We start from the raw sequence: 25251 nt of genomic DNA, 5'->3' as shown, positions 1-25251 counted from the left end.
AACAACATCTGTTAATTTAAACAATTGTAAAAGCTATGTTTTCAGAGCAAGTACATGTAATAATTAAGAAAGCCAGTAGTGATAAAGGTTGGTCTGCTCATAACCTTCAATGGAGAAGTAACAATAATTGTTCAAAGTCTTTTTAGTGCAGTGATATTATTGCATTTCAATCATTATTAATGGGTATAAAATACTGTAAACCATTTAATTTTCACTTCTAGATATATTCAGGATTTTATGAAATGTGTGTACAACATTTCAATAAAGTCCCTGACACTCCATGTTGTAGGAACCCAGAAAAAATTGCCTTGCGAAATTGAAGCAGTTCACAGCACCACTGTAAAGAAAAAAAAAAAAAAAAAAGTTTAAAATGAGTATTGTCCAAGATATACACATGTGGGTTCATAAGACATATGAACCAATCTGAGTGGTTCTAGAGATTAGTATCACAAGATTTTACTCTCCGTGATTCAATATTAGCCCTATGTATAACGCTGTGTTGATCAGGCGAACTAATTGACAATGGCTCTACAGGTATCGCTATGCAATCACAGTAGTTTTGTATTCTTCTTGCATTTCGACCATGGAAAAATATTTGTTTTTGAGAGTGGCCGAGTTATTAGAAGAAAAACAGAAACTATTTTTTTAGTATGAATTCTAGTAACTGAAATGCAGGATTGAAAAAGAACAAGACAATACGCAAGATTGATAAACCTTCAGCGAGCACTCCTGAAATTTCAGATCATTGGTACCATGTTTTTGGATACATTCAATAACCTGATACATAAAACCACATTTTTTATTGCTCAATCACTTGACCCTGTATGGCACAAGATCGCAAGCTTCTGTCATAAAATTGGGTTATTTATTTGATGCAACGAAACATGCATTCACAGCAGACGGAAATTCGTTTGAGATGTTCCTGGATTTTTGTATTCAGTTTTCCATTTCAACCACCATCATCACTTAGTAAGCTGAGATCGCGCATTGGGATACTGACTGTGCATAAATGCGCAGTGTAGTGCCACCAGAAGACCGATTGTTTGAGAATATTTTGCACCATTACGCCATTTCAAATATTATATTAATTCACAGACAACAAAATAAAGATTTTCAATAACATATAAGTTTTCCCACAAATGATGATTGTATGGCAATTACATGCCTTTGCCAGTTTTACTTTGGAAGAAGTTGGAAGAAGTTGGAAACAGATAACAGAAGGGGGCTACATGGCTACATCTTTTTTTTATTTTATTTTAATCAAGCATGATTTTTAATTTTTTTTTTACAAATGTCTATTTCAGAAACAAAAACAATAAATGTGTAGGTAGGCATTTTAACAATTGCACAATTAATATCAGATGAAAACGTCATTACCGATATAAATCATTTTGTTCAAACAATTAAAAATAAGATCACATTTAATTTAGTCAGTTTTCATAATGAAATACATAATAACATGTATTTATAAATTTGAATAATGTTCAAAAGGCCTTTTCATTTAGTGCCAGTTTATACACCATAAAACCTCTGGTTTAGGTGTCACACTCAGAGAAGAGTGAAAGGCCTTTGGTTCATAGGCACCGCGAAATGTTGGAATTGAATCCCCCCCCCCCAATCACATAATGTAATATGCATTATTTTTTTATAATTTTGTTGATAACGAAAAGTAAAATATGTTCTAAAAGAAGTTTCGAATAATACAAACACTAATACATTGCTTAGTGGTTAGTACCGGTAGCAAATGATCACGGTAGCACAATCTGGTCATTCTGTGTTTCGCAAGTGAATAACTTACTTGTTTCCGAAGTATTGCAATTGTTGATTATTATTCAGTAATGATTATAATAACGCACAAAAAATTAATTCGTTGAATTTTTATGAATTTGAAGTAATATTCAACTTAGTTTCATCGTAAACGAATGATTTCGGTCGAATGTAAAATGCTCGATACGATTCCGCCATGTTTCCATTTACACATGGGCTCATTTAAATATGTTAATACGGTTCAGTGACCTTGTGGTGAACGCAACGCGGTACTGTAGAGATTCACCGATGTTGTAGCAAGATCTTTATGCTATTTTGACTGGGAAAACGTCATGATTTTTTTTTTAATCCAAAAATTAGTTGTTTAAAAAAAAAAACCTGAGCATTCAAATAATAATTAAACATTGTTCACAGAAATACCACAGCTCATTGTCGAAACGAAGCTTACGCATTCAGGCTATTCACAATAAATATCATACTCTTGAATAGGTGTCGATGACTACGGTAAAATATAAATTAGACTCTTTTAATAGGTGTCAGGAGTGAATGAAATATCCAAAATATTAAATAGAAAACTGCCGAAAAAACGCCGGGCGATTTCATGGTCCGTTGCAGACTACTCAACCCATACACGTGTTGTCACTGTACATCCGCCATGTTGAATCGCAGGAGATCGGCAAAATCTTCATTACAACTAACAGTTTAATGCTCAAAACATTAAAAATACGAATATAATCATAGGCAACCTACTATTATATAATGAATAAATTGATCGATACAGGGACCCCCCCCCCCCGAGTTGTGGATATTTCGAAAAACGCGATACAAGCAAAAGACCGGATATCGATTTAGTTGAAAGCTATGTCCCTATGTACAATAATTTGACAGTTTACGAACTAGTTTCGTAGATTGGAGACAATTGTTTGCTTTTTTGGCTTTTCACAAGAATATAAAGCTGGCAATCATCATAATATTGACGTCCGTACGTCACGGAATGTACACCAATCATACCCCAATAAACATTCAATTTTGCTAAAACTGGAGAACTTACCTTTGCAAACACGTCTCTTATGCCGCCTTCTTGAAGTTCTTGAAATCAAATAAAGTTACTAGTTCTTCTAGTAACTAGTGAATGAGACCACTGAGCCGAACAGAATACATGTATAAACAGTACTATAATAAATTGCACGCAATGGAGAAATCACGTGCCGTAATAACAGCAGCATTACTCACAGATCTAATCTACTGTAAAATATTTTATTTCAGCTGGAATTATCATTCGCTGAAAAGACTTTTTCTGGGTGTTTTGTATTGAATTTATTTTCATTGATTTTTGACAAGTTGACTGTAAAATATAAGAAAAGGGTATATTCGCTGGATTTTATTTTAACTGAAACATTCCTTCAGCGAAAATAGCAAAAAAATGTTGCAAGCAAAAATAAAGTATTTTACAGTAATTAATTTATTCTAAGCATGCGCAGACGTTCTGTCAATGTTGCCGGGAGAGGTAATTTTTGATGAAAATCGTGAAAAAGACCCATTTGGGATTTTCAGATCTGGAAAAAAAATTACGTGCATACTCAGCAAAGACTTGTTCATCAACCTGCCAAGTTTCACTGATATCTGCTGTAGAATTTCTGACAAAATGTTGGAGACGGAAAAATGGACATAACCTGAATTATAAAGTCCCCTTTTCAGGCTGCGCCTGAACGGGGACTAATAAACATGATTACCAGCACACCATTGAAATACATTGATTTGACTGAAATGATGACATCATATACAACAAGATCTGTAATTAATATGTCACTCTGTTTCCATGGTGACAGGGAATAGAATCAATCAGCTCATTTTTGCCATTTTTTTTAATCATCCAAAGTAGTCTTAAGATCAATTACTCAAAATCAATTTGCTTGTAGAAACAATTTCAACTCTTTGAATTTGGGTAAATTTTTTCACATTTTCTGTAATTTTCACAGAATTTATTCTTAATTTTGGACCAAACAGACAAATGTGGCATTGCTTCTAGTTTTTGATCAAACAATTTGAAATTTTCGCAACATTTCATGTAGGAAAGAGCAGACTCTAAATGGAACTATTTTGTGGATGGTGCTTGAGTTGACTTTGGTGCTCAGTGGGTTAATATTATATATGCAGAATGCATAATACTTTATTCAATCTCAGACTGTTATTTTTTTTAAATTAGGTGTTGAAAAAGAGCAGCTGTTATCACATCCTTTATGGTAAAATAGCCTTAAAATGATTTACCAATTGATTTTGAAAAACAAATCGACGTGTACAATTATGAATTGCCTTTGTACCAAGATTCAATAAAGTTAATCCAGGCTTTGTCCAAGAGACGACATTGGATGCATACGCAGACATACAGAACCAAAACCAAAAGTAAAAATATTGGGAACACATTTGAGTCATTTAATTGATTTAATACTTGATACGTAACTCGTGAATAAACAAGATTTATTTACTCAAGATATTGTTATCTTGATTATTCACAAATTAAAAATATTCGCATTTCAAAACTGGTGCACTGCAAAGACCACATTTCACTAAAATTTCTTTATTGATTGTTTGAAAAGCTTATACTCTGCAAGTAGATAGTTTGGTTGAAATGAATATTGTGTCTTGATATTTTAATGACGTTCAGAGGATAGAATCGATACCTCTCCAACTGAAGGTCATGTGACGTAAGTTGCCTTTATACATCAATCCTTTAACCTTGAAATGATGTCTTTTTGTAATTTGACTCTAGCTCGTAATTTTTAAAATAGAGAAGTTGGAGTATTCAAATATGAATAATTCTGCAAATAAAAAGATCATTATGAAATCTGAAAAAACAAGCCATGAATGGAACAGTCCCTGTTAGTCACCAAACTTAAGATATATATAATTTTGTTTATAGTAATATAGTTCAAACATAAACATGTCAGCGATATGGATCTAGAAGCTGATGCTTGATTATGGTAATTTTTTAAGACTGAAATGATTGACATTCAGTCATCTTGTATCTGATCGTCAAACGAGTACTTAGCCAAACAACTATATTTGTATATCTATGACATGATCTATAATGAATACATAAAATTTGAACATAATCAGTCAAAGCATGAGGGATATGGCACTATAGAACTGCATTCATTAAACAAAATGGCTGCCAGTCGTCCATTTCAAATTTGATCTGAAAAACAAAATGACGTGCACTAAGATCCCATAATGTCCTAGTGTATGTACCAAGTTTGAACAAAATTCATCCATAAATACTTGATTTAGATGATTTTTCAGCACAAAAATGGCCGCCATTTGGCCATTTGGAATCAAATAGTCAAACAAATATATTTGTATATCTATGACATGATCTATAATGAATATATAAAATGTGAACATAAACAGTCAAAGCATGGCAGAGACATGGCTTTAGAACTGCATACATTAAAACAAAATGGCTGCCAGTTGTCCATTTCAAATCCAATCTGAACAACAAAATGACGTGCATCAAGGTACCATAATGTCCAATGTATGCACCAAGTTTAAACAAAATCCATCCATAAATGCTTAGGTATGCTTGATTTTGATGGTTTTTCAGCACAAAAATTCAGCCATCTTGAATCAGATAGTGAAACAAATTGATGTGCATATGTATAATATTATGTCGATGTATGTGTGAAGTTTGAATGTAATCAGTCCAGGCATGTCTAAGATATAGGACGCACGCACACACGAGCCGCACAGAGGTCAAACCATAAGTCCCCGTTTTCAGACTGCGTCCGAACGGGGACTAAAAAATGAGGGGATATAGAAGCAGCAAATGCATTTTAGCATGTACTGAATGACAATTTTCAAGTCGCATATGCGATTTTAAATGTAGTGACTTGTCGAATACCACTCATCACTGTTGGCCTTGTAGCTGCATGGGTACGAGTAGGGTTCAAATTCAAGCTGGATTGAACACCAGACAAGAACACCAGATTGACTCTCAATACTCTGGGTGAGTGCGCCACAGACTTGATGGAAATATAAGGCTAAATCCACTGGTCCAGATTCTTCACTAACAGGTGTGACTTTAGTGTGAATCGTGGTTAAAGTCCGCAGGTGAATGTGTTCGACTGGGACTGGTTAATGCCAGGATAGGGCATCAAATTGCCGTGATGATAAGATGGTCACACGCCCCTGGAGCCCTTGTTTTTGCAGGCGACAAACAAGTATTGTGAAAACAGGAAATCAACAAAGACAAGAGAGATTCGCTAAATCAACATTTCCCTATTATGTCATTTTACCACAATTCACTAAAATACGATCGCTTTTTCAACATGCTTTACAGTATTTTACCCACGTTGTGTACAACATTATGGAACCGATATAAAACGTGACATAGCGAGACAACGTGCATCACCCAGTTTTAAATCTGGCACTAAGATACTGTAAAACATGTTGAAAAAGTGGCATGCAATTTTAGTCATTGTTGATTTCTTTGTTTGGCGCCCATTTTGAAATCATAATAAAGTCATTAGCGACATCTTGAATTAGCGAATCAGTTCTCTCGCTAAATTCACGAAAAAGACATGACTTATTAAGTGAACTATGGAGTTCTAGAATACAATAATTATGCAAATTAGGACAGATCTAAGCATTAAGCAAATTATGGGATTTCGTGTATTAATTAAACCTCATCACTTGATCAATTTAAACACAAAAAAACACCATGTGACTCTGAAGTTGTGGCGACTTTTGAGGCTATTTACAATTGGTTCCTAAGGTAAAAATCTATCGTTCAGGTAAATAACATGAAAAAAATTGTATGTAATTAATAGATCAGGTTGTCCTGAATTATTGGTAAATTCTAATAAATACCATTTATTTTTTAAGAAAATAGTTCCTAAAAGGCTAATTTTTGCATGATTTTTTTTTAATAACATTTTATACTGTGTAAAAAAAAAAGAATCTCAATTGCTAAATTGTTAGGTTACAGGATTTTGACTTCATCAAGACCGAGATTGCCGACTCACCCCAACTACTCACACACACGATTCGGCGTTTACCGACTCAGTATAAAATTGTATCATGAACACCACTAATAACTTATTTCTAAATCAACAATTATGAATAACAAAAATAATTTTTTTTTAGTATTTCTATATTTGGTTGATTAACCTTGAGCGACCTTCGTGTATCATTCATGCACTATTTATACATTCATCAAAGTACACAGAGTCGTTCAAGAAATTTTGAAAAAAACAAATGTCCACCGTCACAAAGGAAAAGACCCTGAAAAGCTGACATGACACAGCTTGTTCATGACTTCCATGTAACAACTGTGCACTCTGATGACTCAAAAGACTTTGTTTTCGTGTTCAAAGCTGTTATCTGCATATACAGTTGTACTTTATTAACAACACCCAGTATATATATATACTTTTAAATACCATGCAATCTGCTACAAATCCGGTCATTGCCAGCAGAGCTGTATGGTATTATTCACATGCCTTCAATATCATTACATTTTTGTATGAAAAATCATCGTCCGAATTGCACAGTTTCACTGAAGCCAGCCATTCATAACTACCCCATGAACCTGAGCGTGATTGTGTTAGGAAAAGCTGTATTTCACTGTAGCAAAATTGAGTCATTTGATTGGGCGCGCTAAGGAGCTGGCGCCACCGATCATAGTTGCTGTATCATAAATGTGAAGATTGGGGAGCTAATCAGAGATTAAAAAAATGGAGACGTGTAGGCTTTGTGCTGATTCAACCAAAGTCAAGAACAGAAGATCTATATTCGTTGACACGTTTCCAAAATTTTTTATTCCAACGTTGAAAATAGTTTGTGGGCAAGTGAATGAGGACGATGGAATGTCTAAATATTTGTGCAAACTGTGTTTTAGTAAACTGACAAAACTGTCGAAACTGATAACTTATCAACTTGCCCGATTCGATCTTCGTTATAACACAGTCGAGGGACTGTTTGCAACAAACACATCATTTTCCTCAGATACAGCACTGCTCGTTCAGAGAAAAATATAGCAACACGTTTATTTGATTCCGCCATTTTAATTTTACCAAGTAATGTGTAGTTTCTTTTGTGAGTGCTGATGGGGTCATGCAAATGAGGCAAAGTGAATCTTATAATCGTTTCAGGGTGTGCGACATACAGTAAATCAATCTGCCAAGGATTAATGTTGAGGTTTCGGCCGACGATTCAGACGATTATACAGGTTTTGAATATGCAAGAAAATAGTCAAGATGATTTTGTAGTTTCCAGTGAAATTATTCACAGGGACAAGTCATACATCATCTGTTTTACAACATTTCATTTACTTGTGTCCAATAACTTACTTTTATAACTTATCTTCAATCTTCAATACTTTCTGTCTACCATCTCACAAATATTTCATGGGTATGCCGTAAAAACACTTCCTGAGATGTTTAGCTACAAGCCTAGCCACTAAGAACAAATGTTATGTTCACATGGCAGCATTCTATCAGAGCCTAACGACTGCTCCTCCCACCTATTACCAGATTAGCTAAAATGCATTTACACAGTGGGGGTCAAATGAGAGCTGAGATCTGTCAGAGTTCAATTCAGATCGATCATTCAGAGCAGAGCAGAACGGAACAGAACGGAACAGTGACCTCAAATATATAGTACTGTGAAATACTTATTTTCGCTGGAATTAATTTTCGCTGAAAAGGCTTTTTGTGCGTTTTGTGTGGAACTTATTTTCACTGATTTTTGATGAGTTTAATGTGAAATATAGAAAAAAAAAATATATTCGCTGGATTTTAATTTCACAGAATCATCCCTTCAGCGAAAATATATTCCAAGCGAAAATAAAGTATTCTACAGTATATAAAAATAACATGGAGAAAAAAGTTATTGTCATGCAAAATTACCATCTTTTAATTGTTAAACTGTTGTGATATGTGTAACAGATGTCAACCTAAACCTAGTACGAACAGGTCACCACTTCTATGATTTTTATTGTTGGTGAATTTCTTCAATTTCCATTGGATCTGTTCAATCGTCCTTTCAAGTTTTTGTTGCATAATTTCGTATGCTATTTTTCTGTTTCCCTTTGAGCTATCAATCTATCGCAGTATTTCTTTACTCTGCCAAAAAGATATTAGGTGCGTATCACCTCGTCAAATAAACCAGAAATAATGCAAAATTACAATGTTGTCTCCGCTATAATTGAAATGAGAGCTTACTTGAAGAAGAAAACTGAGACAACTGATTGGTCGAAGCCATATTAGGGCCAAACTCGCTTGAGCCGAATGCATATACAAGGCCCTTTTTCGCTAGCATAAGCCATATGGCCTCAATAAAATGCTGTTGTGTGAACAAAGCAATATTCAACAAAGCATAAAAACAAAAAGCAAAGTAGAAATACAAACATTTCAAAACTAACAGAGATAAAAAGCATTACATATTTTTATTGACTAGATATTTATTTTTCTTGAATGTGTCAGCATTTTCCCTGCACCACCTTGCATGTAAACCCCCCATGTGTAAAATCACCCCCCCCCCCATGGTTTCAAATGTTTGACCCTAAGCATGTTTTGAGCTGTACTGAATTGTGAAGTCACAGTTCTTCTAAAATGGGCTTCAAGAAGTGATGTAGGATTAAAATCTATAAAAGACTCAATTCAGAAACTCTGACTTAAAAAATCATTATTATTAATCAATATGCAAATTTGAATTGATTCTGCTGCAGAGTATGAAAATGACGCAAATGCACAGACTGATAGAAGGAGTTACGAAACCCAAATTAATAGTTCTCCTTGAGGTCTTAATCTGCATGGGGACTAAAAAACGACTTTACAAATTATCTACCGTATTAAGTCTCTACAAATTATTTACCATGAGTATTCCAATTTAGGCATCACTTTTGGAGGATTTCAATCACTCTTAGCATCAATTTACTGGTTTTCGGTAGTCAAGAATATGTTTTATAGTGACCAGTGTGAAGTGTTAAACTATGTTTCGCCAATAAGCAGTTATCGCTGTGAAAAGTGTTAAATACTTCTACAATGCTCACTTTACCATACTCATCCGATTTAACGTCACACTCAACAAAGTATGCACCCTCCACTTCTAGAGGATTTCTGTCCAAAGTTAAATCGTCAAGTCGCAAATTCCTGTCGTTGAACTTTTTTTCACTTTTCCGAATAAACATAGTGCTCATTGTAACTATAGTGAAAGGAGTGTGAATGGGGAAACAATTCAATATGACCTGTTGGGGGTTGTGAAAGATGTTAATATTTCTTCCACCCCAGCTTTACTTTTCAGGAATAAGTAAATCACTGTTTTTTTTTTTAAATCTTGCTTCTCTTGCATCAAAATCAGTGCCAACAGATGGCATTTGAACATCAACAATTCACTTCCACAGTGCGTAGTAATACATGCTATCATCAATATTTGAAATAAGAACTGCATCAGTTTCACACAGCATTCTGATTGGTTAATAACAAACTTGACCTGTCAGGTCAGAGGGCGTTGCTGCAGGTCAAATGGTGCTAAAAAATATCATGGCGGAAATTGCTTTGCATTCAGAACATTAAACAATGAAGATAACTGTTTTCCTGCAAATCCTAATAATTCTTACACGGTAAATTCATGAAAATGTGTCATTTGGATGCATTGTTCAGCCATCCTGAACCAAATCATGAAACAAATTCATAATCATGTACGTATGCTCGATATGATGTCTGATGTTTGATGTTTGTGGGGTGTTTGAACATAACAGCATGTGTGAGACATGGCTGGATATGGACACACTGATGCACGTACAAAGGTCAATCCATCAGTCCCTGTTTTTAAACTGCGACTAAACAGGAAATAACACACAGCAAATTTTGCTGACAACAAAATTATGAATGTTCACCACAACTACTGTGACCCTTAAATGAACTTGACTTATTCGACTATAGTTGCACAACCTTGGAGGTTTCTTTAAACAACCATGTAGCATTGATTTTTTGTGGGATAAATTAACGATTGAAAAAAGCAAACACAGCAATGTGGACTTTATGGGATTGACAGACTACAACTCGTTCCGCTTTCAAGAAACATGTTCATTGTGATGGTAAAGATAGCACAGAGACAGCAGGAATGATCACCATATTTGCTCTATTAGAAGCACATTTCGATAAAGATAACCAAAAATTAGATTTATTTTAAATTAGATTACTGAAATTTAAAAATAGTTTGACACAGACACATGTCTGTCATGTACAGCACATACACTGTAGGCTATTGATAAAGAATGTACAGTATTTCAACTGCAGACACACCTCAATATCAGGGGTTTTTCTAGAAAAAAAACTGCAAGAGGGAGCACTGCAGTTCAGCGGAGCAACCAAGTGGGAGAGATGGGGTTCTCCATACCAGGGTGTTGAGTTTTTGATAATTCTAAGTTAAAATGGAGCATTCTATGGCTTCCTTTGGGCCAAAATTACTATCAGACAGGTCACAGTTGCAGACTGTGGCCACATGTGATCCTTGGTCATTCAGAATTTCATGGTTGCCAGAGGATCTGCTCCCCAGGGTAAGGTGGCGCATGACCATGGCATGAGGGCACTGCATCCCTGTTCCATTGTTTAAAAAAAATTTCCTGATCATCTACATACATTATAATGTAAGCAACTGTAATACTAATAAAGGAAATATGATATATTAATATTTGTAAACTACATTTCTATCATTTTTAACACAACAGTCAATAGTATATTCATTCATATGATTGTAAATTGGATTAAATTTTTTTTAATTTCAGTGTATCGGTTTTAGTGACCATACTGCAGCACTGGTAAATAATATATTGGCCCATATTTCTAGTCAATTTGTTTTCCATGCAGATATTTTCAATTAATAATTTTCAGTTTTATTTTTTTTTTGAAACTAACATTTTTTTCAAAAAGCTGTGCTGTATACTGATGTGCACACTGACGATAACAAGCTGTGCTGCATACATGAGAGCATTTTATCATATACCTCGTATTGCTTGGCCTCGTAACACTATGGGAATCCTGATGCGTGAGCTGTGCAATAATTATCCATATCACGCCCGGACCCATTTACCATATTTGGTAAATGCATCTATTTCCTAGAACTGCTTTCTGTTTACAAACAAAGCGCGTAATTTGAGTCTGCGCTTCGATAACGGCTGGCGATATTATTCAGTAGATGGGAAATATACCTAAAGATCAGTTGGACTCATTATCACCTTGATGAAAGCCGGCATTCCACCACAACCAATCATAAAGATAACTGTTCACAAAATCGTCAAGTTTACAGCACTACGATACTCACAGTCAGCTGGCATCGGTGTCGCTGGATACAGCCAGCAACATCGATGCCAACTAACTGTGACGATACTGTCTCCACGGAAGATCATCGACGCATTTCAGATATTCTTAGTTGAGCTGCTAGAATCTAGAGCTGTAAACCAAACTGCTTCTTGCCAAGCAATTGTTTCTCGTTCACCGACTACAGTTTTAAACAACTGTGAAATCAACATGTCTCTACCTGCGGCTACAACTTCAGGTCCAAAAAAACGTCCGTTGTCGGACGGTCAGTAAATGACCAACTTAGCTGGACTGTATTGTTCATTCTTAAGAAAGAAAGCATATAATGAGTTTGTATTTATTACCGTTGAAATATTGTTATACATTCATTTGCTGTCTTATTAAAACGATATTTGTGGATATATTTGGCGACATTCGTTTGTGTATTGTGTGAGAGTTGTTAACACGTTTGCATCGTTTAGAATCCCCCGTATAAATCTGCGCCAATAAAACGGCCTGTATCGAAAACCGGATTAAATCTAATAGGTTTTCTTTTGAGCCAGATGAGCGAAAAATAACATAACTAAAGACATTTTTTCATATAAGGTATATGATAAAACCCTTATGGACTGAATACAGCTTTTGCAGTCCGCGATTGTACGGCTTACACGCCCTCGCAAGCTTGGGCTCTTCCGCCACACGACCTCGGGCTGCAAAAGCCGTATCCAGTCCATAAAGAATATTATCAGAGCTCTGTGGCCAAGTTCAGCTTCAATAAACCTTTGAGGTTGAGCTCTGATAGTATTAGGCCTGACATGGCTTCGATCGTGTAAATGCCCAACCATCTCTTCCGACCAATGACTACTACACCTGTATGTGTATGTTGCCACACTGTGCAGACAACTGTAGATTAACACCCATGATTGCAAATATAAGAGTTATTCGATGGCGACGTTGGGCAAAAATCATTCGCTGCATTCTTGTTCGTCTTCTTTGAACATACCTGTTTCTCAAGAACTATATATCCTGCATTGGCCTTCTCTTACATGCATTGTGCCATCTAAAGAACAACAACACAAGCATGACACCTGTCATACTAAGTAGTTGAGAGCGCTGTTCCATTGGGTTTTGACTGGATTGAACTCTGGCAGATCTCGGCTCTCATATTCAAATCTAATAAAGGTTCATACCAAATATCAAAGCAATTGGAGCAGAGGTTTTCAAGAATTACAAAAATATTTGTTGAAACAAGTCTTTTTTAATGACACAGTCCCCGTCCAAAATGTTGTGATCTGACATATCAATTTGATGCTGATGAAGTCATTGAGATTAGATTGAAACCATTAATAGGAGATAGATTTGTAAAAAAATATGATTTACCAGTAGTGCTTTTACATGAGAACTGGACATTGGGCAGTCATATTGAATCAAATTACAAAAATAATGTTCATGTTTGTACAAAATTTAAACAGAAATGTTCATTGCATTCAAGATAAAGTAGCATGGGTACCATGAAAAACAAGATGGCCGCCAATCGGGCATATTTGTTCGAATCACCTACAACCCAATACGTATGATCATCATACCAACTTTGATTCAAATCGGCCCAGTCATCTCCGTGAAACTGCTGCGAACACGTTTAGGTATCAGAAATAGCAAATTTTACATTCAAAATGGCCGCCAGTCGGCCATTTTTTCTCTGATCATAAAGTAACTTGACGTGCATATGTGAGACATTATGTATTGTCTTCAAAAGAAGTTTGAATGAAATCCGTTAATGGGTGTCCAAGATATAGCGGGTCCGAACGGGGACTAATTAGACAATTTAAGATATTGTCAGAAAATGTTTAAATCTAATAGAGGTTCACCCAAGGTATATGTAAGTATCAAACCAAGCGGCATAGAAGTTTCCAAGAAAAAGTAAAAAAAAAAACATTTTTGATTAAAAGTTAATTGAAGATAACGGCACAAAATGAAACATACATGTACATATCAAGTATACAATCAGCCTGTCGGCTGAGATAGCTCCGCTGTTAGCAATGCACATTTCAATTAAAGAACAGAAGATATCATTTGAAAATGAACAATATGTATAGTATCAAAGCAATGGGACTTGTTGTTTTCAACAAGAATGACAAAAATATTCACCAAAATTAGAGAACTGAAGATATCATTACAAAATGAACAAATCTGAGAGAGGTTCACATGTAGTACCTATATATGTAATATCAAAGCAATTGGACTTGTGGTTTTTAACAAGAAGTTGAAAATATCACTTTTTACCAAAAATTACAAAAACATTCACCAAAATTAGAGAATTGAAGATATCATCATGAAATGAACAAACCTAAGAGAGGTCTACCCAAGGTACATATACACCAAGTATCAAAGCATTCAGGCTTGTAGTTTTCAAGAAGAAGTCGAATAAGTAAAACATTGACACGGACGTCGGACGCCGGACGCCGGACAATCACTCATATGATAAGCTCCGTTCAACAAAGTCGACAGCGGAGCTAATAAAGCTCACTGAATACTTCCAAAGAGAAACTATAAAAGTAATCTTATTTTATGGTTATTTCCCCGTACACAGAAGTATGCATCATACTTTACAACAAAGTGTGTCTCACTTAAACACGAGGTCACTCGGAGTCAATAAGAATAGCTAATCTATCAATTGTATCAAAATACTATTTAATATAATGTAATTGAGTTTAAAATTAACCTGTAATTAGATCGTTATTAGGCGTAGTCCGATGTGACAAAAACTTATCACACGGCTTGCGTAAACAACCCCCAATGCACTCTTGGTGACCCCATTGCAGTAAATAGTAAGCAATATGGTGGGTGCCGTTTTTCAAATTTTGAGTTCCTTGGCAAGTACTTTGTTTGCTGTGTTACTGAGCACATATGTGCAGGCTTTTAGCTAGCCATCTGTCTACCTGTCATCTTAGACAGACGTTCCACATTTTAGAAAGTCACAAACCTGTCAACTTTAACAGTTTTACAAAATAAATAATAGACTACAGTGTATGGCTGTAGACAAGGAACAAGGGAATAGGGGCGCAGCGACCTCATGCCATGGCAACCATAAAATTCTGATTGAACAGGGATCACATGTGGCCACAGTCTTCAACTATGACTTGTCGGATAGTAATTTTGGCCTCAAGGAAGCCATAGAATGCTCCATTTTAACTTAGAATTATCAAAAACTCCACACCCTGGTAGGAAGAACCCTATCTCTCCCACTTGGTGACGCCACCGAATTGCAGTACTCCCTATTGCAGTTTTTTTCTAGAAAAACCCCTGTATTATATTGCATTTCAATATTATTTTAAATAAGAACTTCACATTTCAATTCGAGATGGTTATAACAAACCCCTTTGTCGCAGTTTTTCACAAGTTTAACATACTTGTAACATTGTTCCCAAGAAAAATTTGACAAAAAAAAAATAACACATTTTCAGTATTTTATGAATATTTCGTAAACTTTCAAAGATAATATTAATGCATACGATACAGAATTAACATGTGCAATACAAAACTGAAGCTGGTATAGCAAAAAATAAATTTGCATAAATTTGCATACTCTGCTGACTAAACATGAATTAATATTACCCCCACCCCATCTTGTGCATGGTAGAGCTTAGCAACTAGATAATATAAAACTTCTATATTTGTGACAATTAAGTATTTACATACCTTCAAGTTTCATGCCCTGATGAAGACACTTCTGGAATCGACACGATGCACATCGTTTGCGATTCGCTAAACTGATCTCACACTTATTATTCAATGCACAGCGCAGACGTTCATGACGTTTATTCTGAACAGTTCTCTTGAAGAATCCTTTACAACTTTCACAAGAAAATATTCCGTAATGATACCCAGATATTTTATCCCCACACACTGGACATGGGCCTTTCAAAATTTGGCCTCTCTCAGCTTCATCCAACATCAGTGGAATTTTATCACTGACATTCTGGCACTCGTATGTGTCTTCTGGCTCTTTTTTGATATTTTTAATTACAGTAATCAGTGTACTTTGTGTGTCTGTGTCTTGACCATTAGATATAGTTTCACTGAACTCGTACGCATCATTCTCATTACTACTCGGAGAGCAGCGATTATTTTGTGTTTTTTCCAGGGAAGTACAGATTGTCGGTTCAACACTGCGATATAATTCGACATCACGATTTGACTCAAATTTCTTTCGATCAGATACCTCTTCTTTGTCAGATATCTCCATCTTAACGTTGATTACATCACTTACAGTTTTATCAGCGATATTAACATCAGGCTCGCCAGTATCCGGATCCACTGTTGTGTACTTGTCAACCTTCGTGAAAATATTGCGGTAAAAAGAATCATCCGAAACACCGGTCTTGTAACTGTTACAATATCCATGATTCCAATCATGTGGCATCTGCTGTTCTTTCATTTTTGTGAAATTAAATGATAGTTGACCGAGATCTGTTTGAATTTTACGTTTGGTTTCCTTGGTTACTGTGTGTGCGGCCGAATTAATATCCTTAATATGTACGTCATTTATAGAATGACTCGACACCACTTTGTTGGCTGAATCTAGGTCACTACATGGCCTTGATGAATTCCTGATACCAAAATATTCTCTTTCTTTTTCTTCACAACCAGTTGCTGCTTTTGGTGACTTCCTATGTTCAGTTGGTTTTTTAATGGACACCTTCTTCAGCAATCTTGGCATGGGTTTCGTAGGAGTTGTTGTTGGAGTTGTTGATGTTGAATCGGAGACTGTAGTCATCGACCTATTCAAATTTCTATGGCAGTCTGTAAATGGATGTGCCTGGGGAGACTGGTTCCCCCAACTTGGTGATAATTGTGAATAGGCACTATACTGGTTTAGGTTGTTTGTTAAACAAATCTCAAGGTCATTCAGAAATGGTTGAGAGCTGGTGACTTGAATGGGAACACGTTCTTTTTCATTAGTACAACAAAGCTCACTTTCTGAACTGTACTCTGGGCTTGAAGGATCAGGGAAAGACAGGCTGTTGTGAGAGAGCTCTGACTCGCAGCTTTCTGAAGAACCAACGGAATCAAGTGATTGTACAGATAAGGGATGTGAAAAAACAGTTGGCAACAGCAGTGGTTTACAGCTACACTCAGATGTTGAATCAGCACCACACGCAGATGAAACAGACGAGCTGTTATAATTTCTGTCTGCTTTCAACCACCTCATTTTCTTGGGTTGAGCTACAAGCATAATTTCTTGGGTGTTTTTGCTATCGCTGTAATCACTCATTTTCACAATCCGATGTATTTCTTTTCAAGCAATACAATCACCTACGGAATAACCAAATCAAACAGTGATGGTTTCATGTTCACAGTCATTATTTTTTTTATTGTAATAATAATAACCTTTTCAAAACCAGTTCCCTCTTTTCGAGGAAGGCGTGACATTGCACTTTTTAACGTTATCCGATATTATTGTCTAAAAATGTCTAAGTTAGACAGGTCTGTCTGGGCAACTATTGGGACAGTTTGTTTTTCTCTGATATTATCGATAATATCATCTAACAATGTCTTAAAATGTATAAGTTAGACAGGTCTGACTGGGCAACTATTGGGACAGTTCGTTTTTCTCCGATATTATCGATAATATCGTCTAACAATGTCTAAGTTAGACAGGTCTGTCTGGGCAACTATTGGGACACTTCGTTTTTCTCCGATATTATCGATAATATCGTCTAACAATGTCTAAGTTAGACAGGTCTGTCTGGGCAACTATTGGGACACTTCGTTTTTCTTCGATAATATCGTCTAACAATATCTAAAAATGTCTAAGTTAGAAAGGTCTGTCTGGGCAACTATTGGGACATTTCGTTTTTCTCAGATATTATCGAAAATATCGTCTAATAATGTTTAAGTGCGTGTCTACCTTAGACATTCTTAGACGATAATTTCGATATTATCGATAATATCGTCTAACAATGTCTAAAAATGTCTAAGTTAGACATCTCTGCCAACATTTCATTAGATTTTATTAGACGATAATTATCCGATAATGATTTATATGACATTGTCATGCTTCATGCTCTTTTCATCACAAAATAGTCCCATTTATAGTCTGCACTTTCCCTCAAAAGATTGGGACAAAAATAGACAAATTTTTTTGAGTAAAAACTGAAAATTTTAAGAATGTGTCTGTTAGCTCGAAAATTAGGGTTAATTTCCAAAAATATTGAAAAATATAAGAGAAAGTGCAGACAAACTTAGACGGCTGGTGAAAAGGTTACTGCATTGTTATTATATATCCGTCTTTACATTTCATAAAAACACTGATGTTGAAATTAGAAATAATCAGAATAAAACTTACAGGTTCAAGGCAGCTGATAATTTTTTTTATATTGTTTTCTATTAATTTCTTTTTTGATTCTTCACTGTATTCACATTGTCAAGTTATATTTTTCTTTTTGAATGATGAATTTCTTTCATTTTTTTTATATAGTTTTCACATTTTAATAAAGAGTGCTTTTCATCATCAGTTTTGTTTTCTTCACGTACCGTCACTTACATCTTAGTGTTTGTAGAACCTTAATGTTAATTTGTATGGCACTTGTTTATAATTTCGCTACTAAAGACTGACCTCTGGTTTATTAGTTTAATTATAAATAGGTAATTTTTATATGGCTATAGATTTTTAGTTTAAGGAGGGTCAAGCCAAGTTAAAGATTATGCTATTAGGATACCGAAAATGAAAAACAAATTTGAGTCACTGAACAAAAAACAGCATTTTTACACTGAGTTCTATGGCGAAATTATTTATTCATTTAACAAAATTTTTCTCAGTGACATGAGATGAAAATATTTATTATTATTGATGTGAATCCTAAAATTGTGAAAACATTTAAACAAATTGAGTTTTTTTTAGGTGATAATACAGAGGTTTTTCTAGAACAAATTAACAAGAGGGAGCAGACACAGGCGGATCGACCTGGAAACGCCATATCAGAAGGTTTATTCGGTGTATTTATCCCCATTGAAATATTTTTGGAGTAATTTCAGTGTTTTTTTTGGTGTCCAGACACATTGTCAGCTGGTGTTGCTGGGAAGTTTTTATGAATAAAAATATATTTTAGAAAGATTTCATGTTGTACGGCAGCACGCGGCTCAAGAAATATATTTATGACTTGAAAGTTCAATTGACAATTTGGTAAGAGGGTGCCAGCCGAGAGTATGCGGGCACTGCGCTGCGCCCCTGTTCCCTGGTTTAGAAAAACCCCTGTAATAGTTTTTTCATTATATACGTGCAGTAACATGCTCAGTAGTGCAAAATTTGAAGTTATCTCCCATAATGCATTGCATTTACGTGCAATAACATGCTCAGTTGCGCAGAATTTGAAGTTATCTCCCATAATGCATTGCATATACGTGCAGTAACATGCTCAGTTGTGCAAAATTTGAATTCTATGCCATGTTCAATGAGTTTCCTTTGTTGATTTTTGGCCAGTAGTTGATCGTATGTTTTGTACGTGATAGTATAAGGGGTTGTCTGCCTTGTTTCAATAGACATTTTACCAGTAGTACATTTTGTATGTGTTTGCAAAATTTGTTCTGAAGCTCCTTGATTGAGAGTAATTGGAATGTAGGAAACAATTAATCCTAATTTCACTACAATATAGTAGAATTGGTCTAACCATACTATACAAGATTTATACGGAGAGTTAGCAAATTCACTAAAAAAGTCTCTATGAACATTGCAATATAGTTAGGGACTTTTCTATCAGTGTTATTAAATAATCTAATAATATGAAAACAATTTCCTACATTTAGTGACAATCTCACTTCCCTGGCGTCACTTGATTTTGGACTCATTAATTTTTGTCTTGGTACGTACTAATTAGCTAATACCATGTTCACACGTGTGCCACAGAGCTGGCTCGGGCAACCCGGAATGTGTTACTACAGTGCCTTGCATGAGTGCACATATGGAGTATAACATAAACATGCATGATATTGTGCTTGTTGATGTACCAGTCAACGTCACAAAAATGAAATTCTCTTTCACCGAATGTCAGCATGTTTGTATTTGCTGCCATGACAAAAGCAGGCGTTTTGCTTTCCCCACAGTCTTGCTATATCCGAGAAAATGGTGCTATAGCGCCCTCATGCTGCCAGGTTGACAAAACTATTTGCACAAATTCAATTTTCATAATTTATTGGCATCTAAATTCTAAAATCATAGAAAGCATTGAGGTGTGCTGTTCATCTTTCAACAGCTCAACACTAATTTAGGTTCTAATAAAAACCAAACATCATGCGCAAATTACGAATGTCACTAAGTACGCATAAAAATAACACACTATTTGAGATGCTATGAGCATATTTTACTTATTACACAGTTTAGATTATAATCACGCAAAATGACAGAGATTTTGACTGACTTTCAATTATCTAGCAACAAATTAAACAAATCCCTTATTTTTTTTTTGTAATACCCGAGATATAAACTCTGAAAACTGGTTCGGTCTTATTTTTTTTTTTTAAGTACTAGCCCAACAACATAATGACAAATATCAACTGCATAAAAGCACAATTTAAATGGCGCCAGTCGTCGTGCCGCGTCTCGTTTGATATGGAACTCATAGTGATGTGTACAACGCGTGTAAAATACATTGTTTATTTACACGAAATTCAAACACGCGCTGCGCGACGACCACCGCGCTTTACCCCTACATGTATATAGTGCTATCACTTTTCACAAAGAACAGTTGTATATCCTTTTGATTTATTGCCATGGCGACAAATATCCTGTTAAATTCTTTAGGGCCCACATTTGAATTTGTTCACATTTTCTGCCATTTTCACTGAATTCAATCTAAATTTTGAGCCAAACAGACAAAATGTGACATCACTTTTAGCTTTTGACTATAAATAAAACTATATTGTGGATTATATTTGAGAATCAGTATCATGGGTTGTTTTATATCAGAAAGCTAAGGGGTCAGATTAGTGTTACACTAAAAGACACAGAGGCTTCCAATTCTACTATTCTCCAGAATCATAGTAACCCAAATGAGAGGGTCGTTCCCTGCGTACACGCGGGAATTGAGTCCCAAGCAATGATAACAACACACACTAAAGTGCAAAGGCTCGAGGGTAGATGCTTATTTGTAAACAATGACACGCTATGGCCATCTGACGCATGCGCAGGTGACGACACTCGCGCTTTAAAACGATCTATGGTTATCCTACTCCATGTGAGTTGTTATTTCCATGTTTTCACAATTGTGTGCATGGCTTTGAGTAATTACAGTACTACAGTACCTATCATCAGTTTTTGAAATTAGTATCTACTCAAGCCCCCACCCCCCACCCCAATGGTGAAGTCAAGCCCTGAGGCTAAATATAACCATACAACAGGTGGTTTTTGTCTATAGTTGACGACGTGCAACGTGTAATGATAAGTAATATTACACATACCTAAATCTCACTGCAGTCGTACCATGCAACCATTTGCAGGAATTCTAAAATAAACATAAATATAACATTTACTTTAGCATAAAAATATCAACTAGATAAACGTCACTTAAATCAATAAAATTAAAGTAAAATCGAAATCAAACACCATAGTGACTATCATTTCAAAGTGGGAAAGGGATTAAGAACAGTGTTTGATCTGAGACACGTCTTCAGTTCATGCACGGTTCAGGGAAGAAAATTAATGCAGTGGAGAGGGGACTGGGGGAAAGGTATTCGGTTCTATAGTCTGGACTCATCAAGCTTACACAGGGTTCAGTTTACTAACATCACTATATTGTGCAAGGAATAAAACTGTATTGACCGTTATTATCTTTGATTAATATAATTCACAAGAGACAAAGCTGAATTTGTCCAGTTAATAATTAATCACGTGATACCGATTGAGTACAATCAATAATTAACGATTAACTTTTAATTGAAAACAAATCCTTAGGTCAAACACAGTCCACCTTCTAGAAATAAGTAATTATTATAAATGAACTAACTCTGTCATACCATGAAGGTAATCTTTTTTTACCCCTATGGACACACATAGTAATTACTGAGCTGAAAACAATTAACATACAAATGTATATTTTTGATCGTTTCATATCATGTTGGTATGGCAACAAATTCTGAAAAATTCACATAATAAATATTAGAGCACTGAAGTTACAAATGTAGTGTAGTTGAACTGAAGGTTGTAGTGTTTAATCACCAAATCAATTTTTCATTGTTGTAATCATTAAGGACCTCGCTTTATTTTAGGAAATATTCTAAATTCAATTGCAGGATTCTAGTTACTGGTAGATGAGATTTCACATGAACTGTACTCATTTTAATGCCCTTATGATGTTTATAGTCGTCTTAATTTTCTGCGGATTTAATGTTTTTGTGCCAGGCGACAATTCTGGACATTGAGTGTCACTGTTGACTCTCCTGACTTTATTTAAGTGCTAGTGCTGACACATAGGACATTTTGTCATATTCATGCTACATGACAGGGCTGTGTGGCTATCTCTCTACCAAATGGCAATTTTAATGAGCTATTCTGGCGTCAACCAGGCTCGGTCGAACACAAGCACCTGTGAACCTTAACCAAGGTTCCCCAAAAGTCGCAATCGTTAGTGAATGAATCTTGGCCAGTGGAATTGGCCTTCCCATTGAGTCTGTGGCACACTCACCCAGGGTAGGGGTCGACTCTTTTAATGTTCAGCCTTAGGTAGGATTTGAACTTGGGTCTACCGATCATAATGTCTGATGCGATACCAACAAGCTACCAATGACCAGTCACATCATTACTTGTAGTGATAATTTTATGAGACATAACAGACAGTACTTCTGTGTACGATATAAACAAAGGAAAGTGTTCAAATGTGACGCCAATGTTTCCAAATATGGAGAACAATTGAACATTTCAAGGACATACAAATTTTATTATTTTTGGCATCAGATGTATAATAATTACTATTATTATATATCTGTCACCGTAATGCCATAAGTTACAGCGTGCCGTAATTTTGCGGTATTTTACCGGGTATTTTCATTCTACCATAAAAGGAAATGGGAAATGCGAATTCCAAATATGGAATGATTATGCACGTAGTAATAATAAAAACAAACATGGCTGCCATCGGGGTTCTAAACTTTTTGAATTTTGGCATTCTCATGATGTATTCTCGGAAGAAGGAACAGATGTATAATAATAGGGTTATTACGAGAATACCTCAAAGTATGCACTCAGACAGTACTCCATCGCATCAACCAACGCGCAGCGGAGGTCAATATATACTGTCTTTGTGCTTACTTTGAGCTATTCTCGTAATAACCTCATAGTATTACAAATCATCCTGCTTTATGTTTATAGAGATATAAAATACAATATAAATATCTATAACAATAACGTATGCAAATGAACCTGAGTATGCTAAATAATAAAATCAGAAAGGTTTGAAAAAAATATCGCCAGGAATTCTCAAAATAAAAATAAAAATCAATAAAATGTTAACAAAATTTGGTAGAAAAATTATAGCAAATTAAGCGTATAATTTTATTTAGCATAACTGTCTGTTGTCATGGAAACCAAGTACGGTAAATCCAGACATTTAAATTGCTTGTTGAGATAAATTATTATTATGAGCATAACCTTGAACTTGTCACCCAGCAGTCTGGAGTGCTAAGTACTGTATGCAAAGTTCAAGGAACTGCACAGAATACTCATCACAGATGGTCTAGTGTCAACTGCCGTGTTACAGGATTCGGAATGAGTTGCATCATTTTGGAACAATTCATGTTAAAATTGTTTGTAACATTAAGGTAGAAGGCTACACAAAAGTAAAAATATTGTCATTTTATTAATTTTTACATATTTGATATATTAAGTGACATGGATATGATATGTGGGTCACCGTACTCAGTTCAGGAATTGTTGTTGAGTGACATATGGTGAAACAGATACTAGTATATAGGGTCTACAATCGGGTACTTTTAGATGTCTAAAAGTATTAAAAGTCTAAATTAAAAATATTTTTAGCGGCTTTTCAATGAGGAAACGGAAATCACCGCTAAAATGGCAGAAGTCAAATAGACTGCTTCAAACACGTGTACAGCTTAAAAAAACTGATGACCTAGCAACATAAAGACGCTCATGAATATGCAAATAGTTGTGTCAATAAATATCGTCTAATATAAACATTAGACTCCCATTATGCAGATTAACATTGAATGATTACAGACAGATTTTGACTTGCTACTGCTATATACACTAAAATATACACACATGTAAAAAACTATAGCAGTATTCTTCCTTAAAGAAGGAGGATTGTCACCTGAACACACGCAGGAATTGATACGATCTGTGACTTTTAGTGTCACGACCACTCTTGCGTATCCTGTACATTTATGTATGTAGAGATGTTTTTTTATTCATTACTCGATGTACAGAATAACGGAAAAACACGCTTCCTATAATATTTGTTTAGTTTGACATCATATCATAGTAACAATTCTCAATATGTTGACAAGACCTTCCCATCTTTTGAATTCAACTCAAGAGATAATTGACGAATGAACCGATCACTCATACATTATGCTATGTCTACTTTTCATGTCACAAATATGAGGAAAGTTGTTGTTTTTATAGCATTTTAGCAATTTTTGTTTTGTGACATGAAACATGATAAATGTGATATATATTGACTTGCAAAAATTTTCCATGATGTATTACAAAAAAAAATATGCATTTATGATAGACGACGGCAACAAACACTAAATTATCATTTCTTGCGTATTATTTAAAGCGAGAGGGTCGTAACCTGCGCATGCGTGGGAATTGAGTACCAAGCGACAATAACAACACATGCTAATAACACAAAGGCTCATGGGTAGATGCTTGTTTATAAACAATGACACACTATGGCCATCTGACGTATGCGCAGGTGACGACTCCCCACTTTAAATCAACATACCAAACTAAGTATGCAGAGAAAATTCCAATTAACTTTTTCATATACCTGCTACAGAAAGTTTTTTAAAAACCAGAAGCATTCACAGTTATATTTTAATTCCATTAAGAGCAATTGTCAACAACTCTGGCTCAATTTCCTAAGGTCAATTTATTATTATGACCACAAACCACGCTGTTGTTTTTTATAGATATTTATAAATTTCGATGGCAGTTGAATTCATACCA

The 25251-nt window shown here is 35.2% G+C and overlaps 1 protein-coding gene across 1 annotated transcript in view; it reads right to left on the bottom strand.

Moving 5' to 3' along the window:
• Positions 1-25251, bottom strand: part of LOC102804922 (uncharacterized) — a 52224-nt gene that overhangs the window by 13035 nt on the left and 13938 nt on the right. Inside the window, exons 2-3 of the mRNA XM_006814310.3 lie at positions 21522-21565; positions 15765-17381 (exon numbers count right to left, since the gene is read on the bottom strand). Coding sequence (XP_006814373.1) covers positions 15765-17340 — 1576 coding nt within the window. The 5' untranslated portion in view covers positions 17341-17381; positions 21522-21565. The remainder of the gene's footprint in view (positions 1-15764; positions 17382-21521; positions 21566-25251) is intronic.

The sequence above is a fragment of the Saccoglossus kowalevskii genome, chromosome 17 (genome assembly GCF_978046115.1).
Source record: "Saccoglossus kowalevskii chromosome 17, keSacKowa6.1, whole genome shotgun sequence".
NCBI classification, from domain to species: Eukaryota; Metazoa; Hemichordata; class Enteropneusta; family Harrimaniidae; genus Saccoglossus; species Saccoglossus kowalevskii.
Note: the sequence above shows the minus strand (reverse complement) of the source record. Positions and strands in the feature narration are given on the sequence as shown.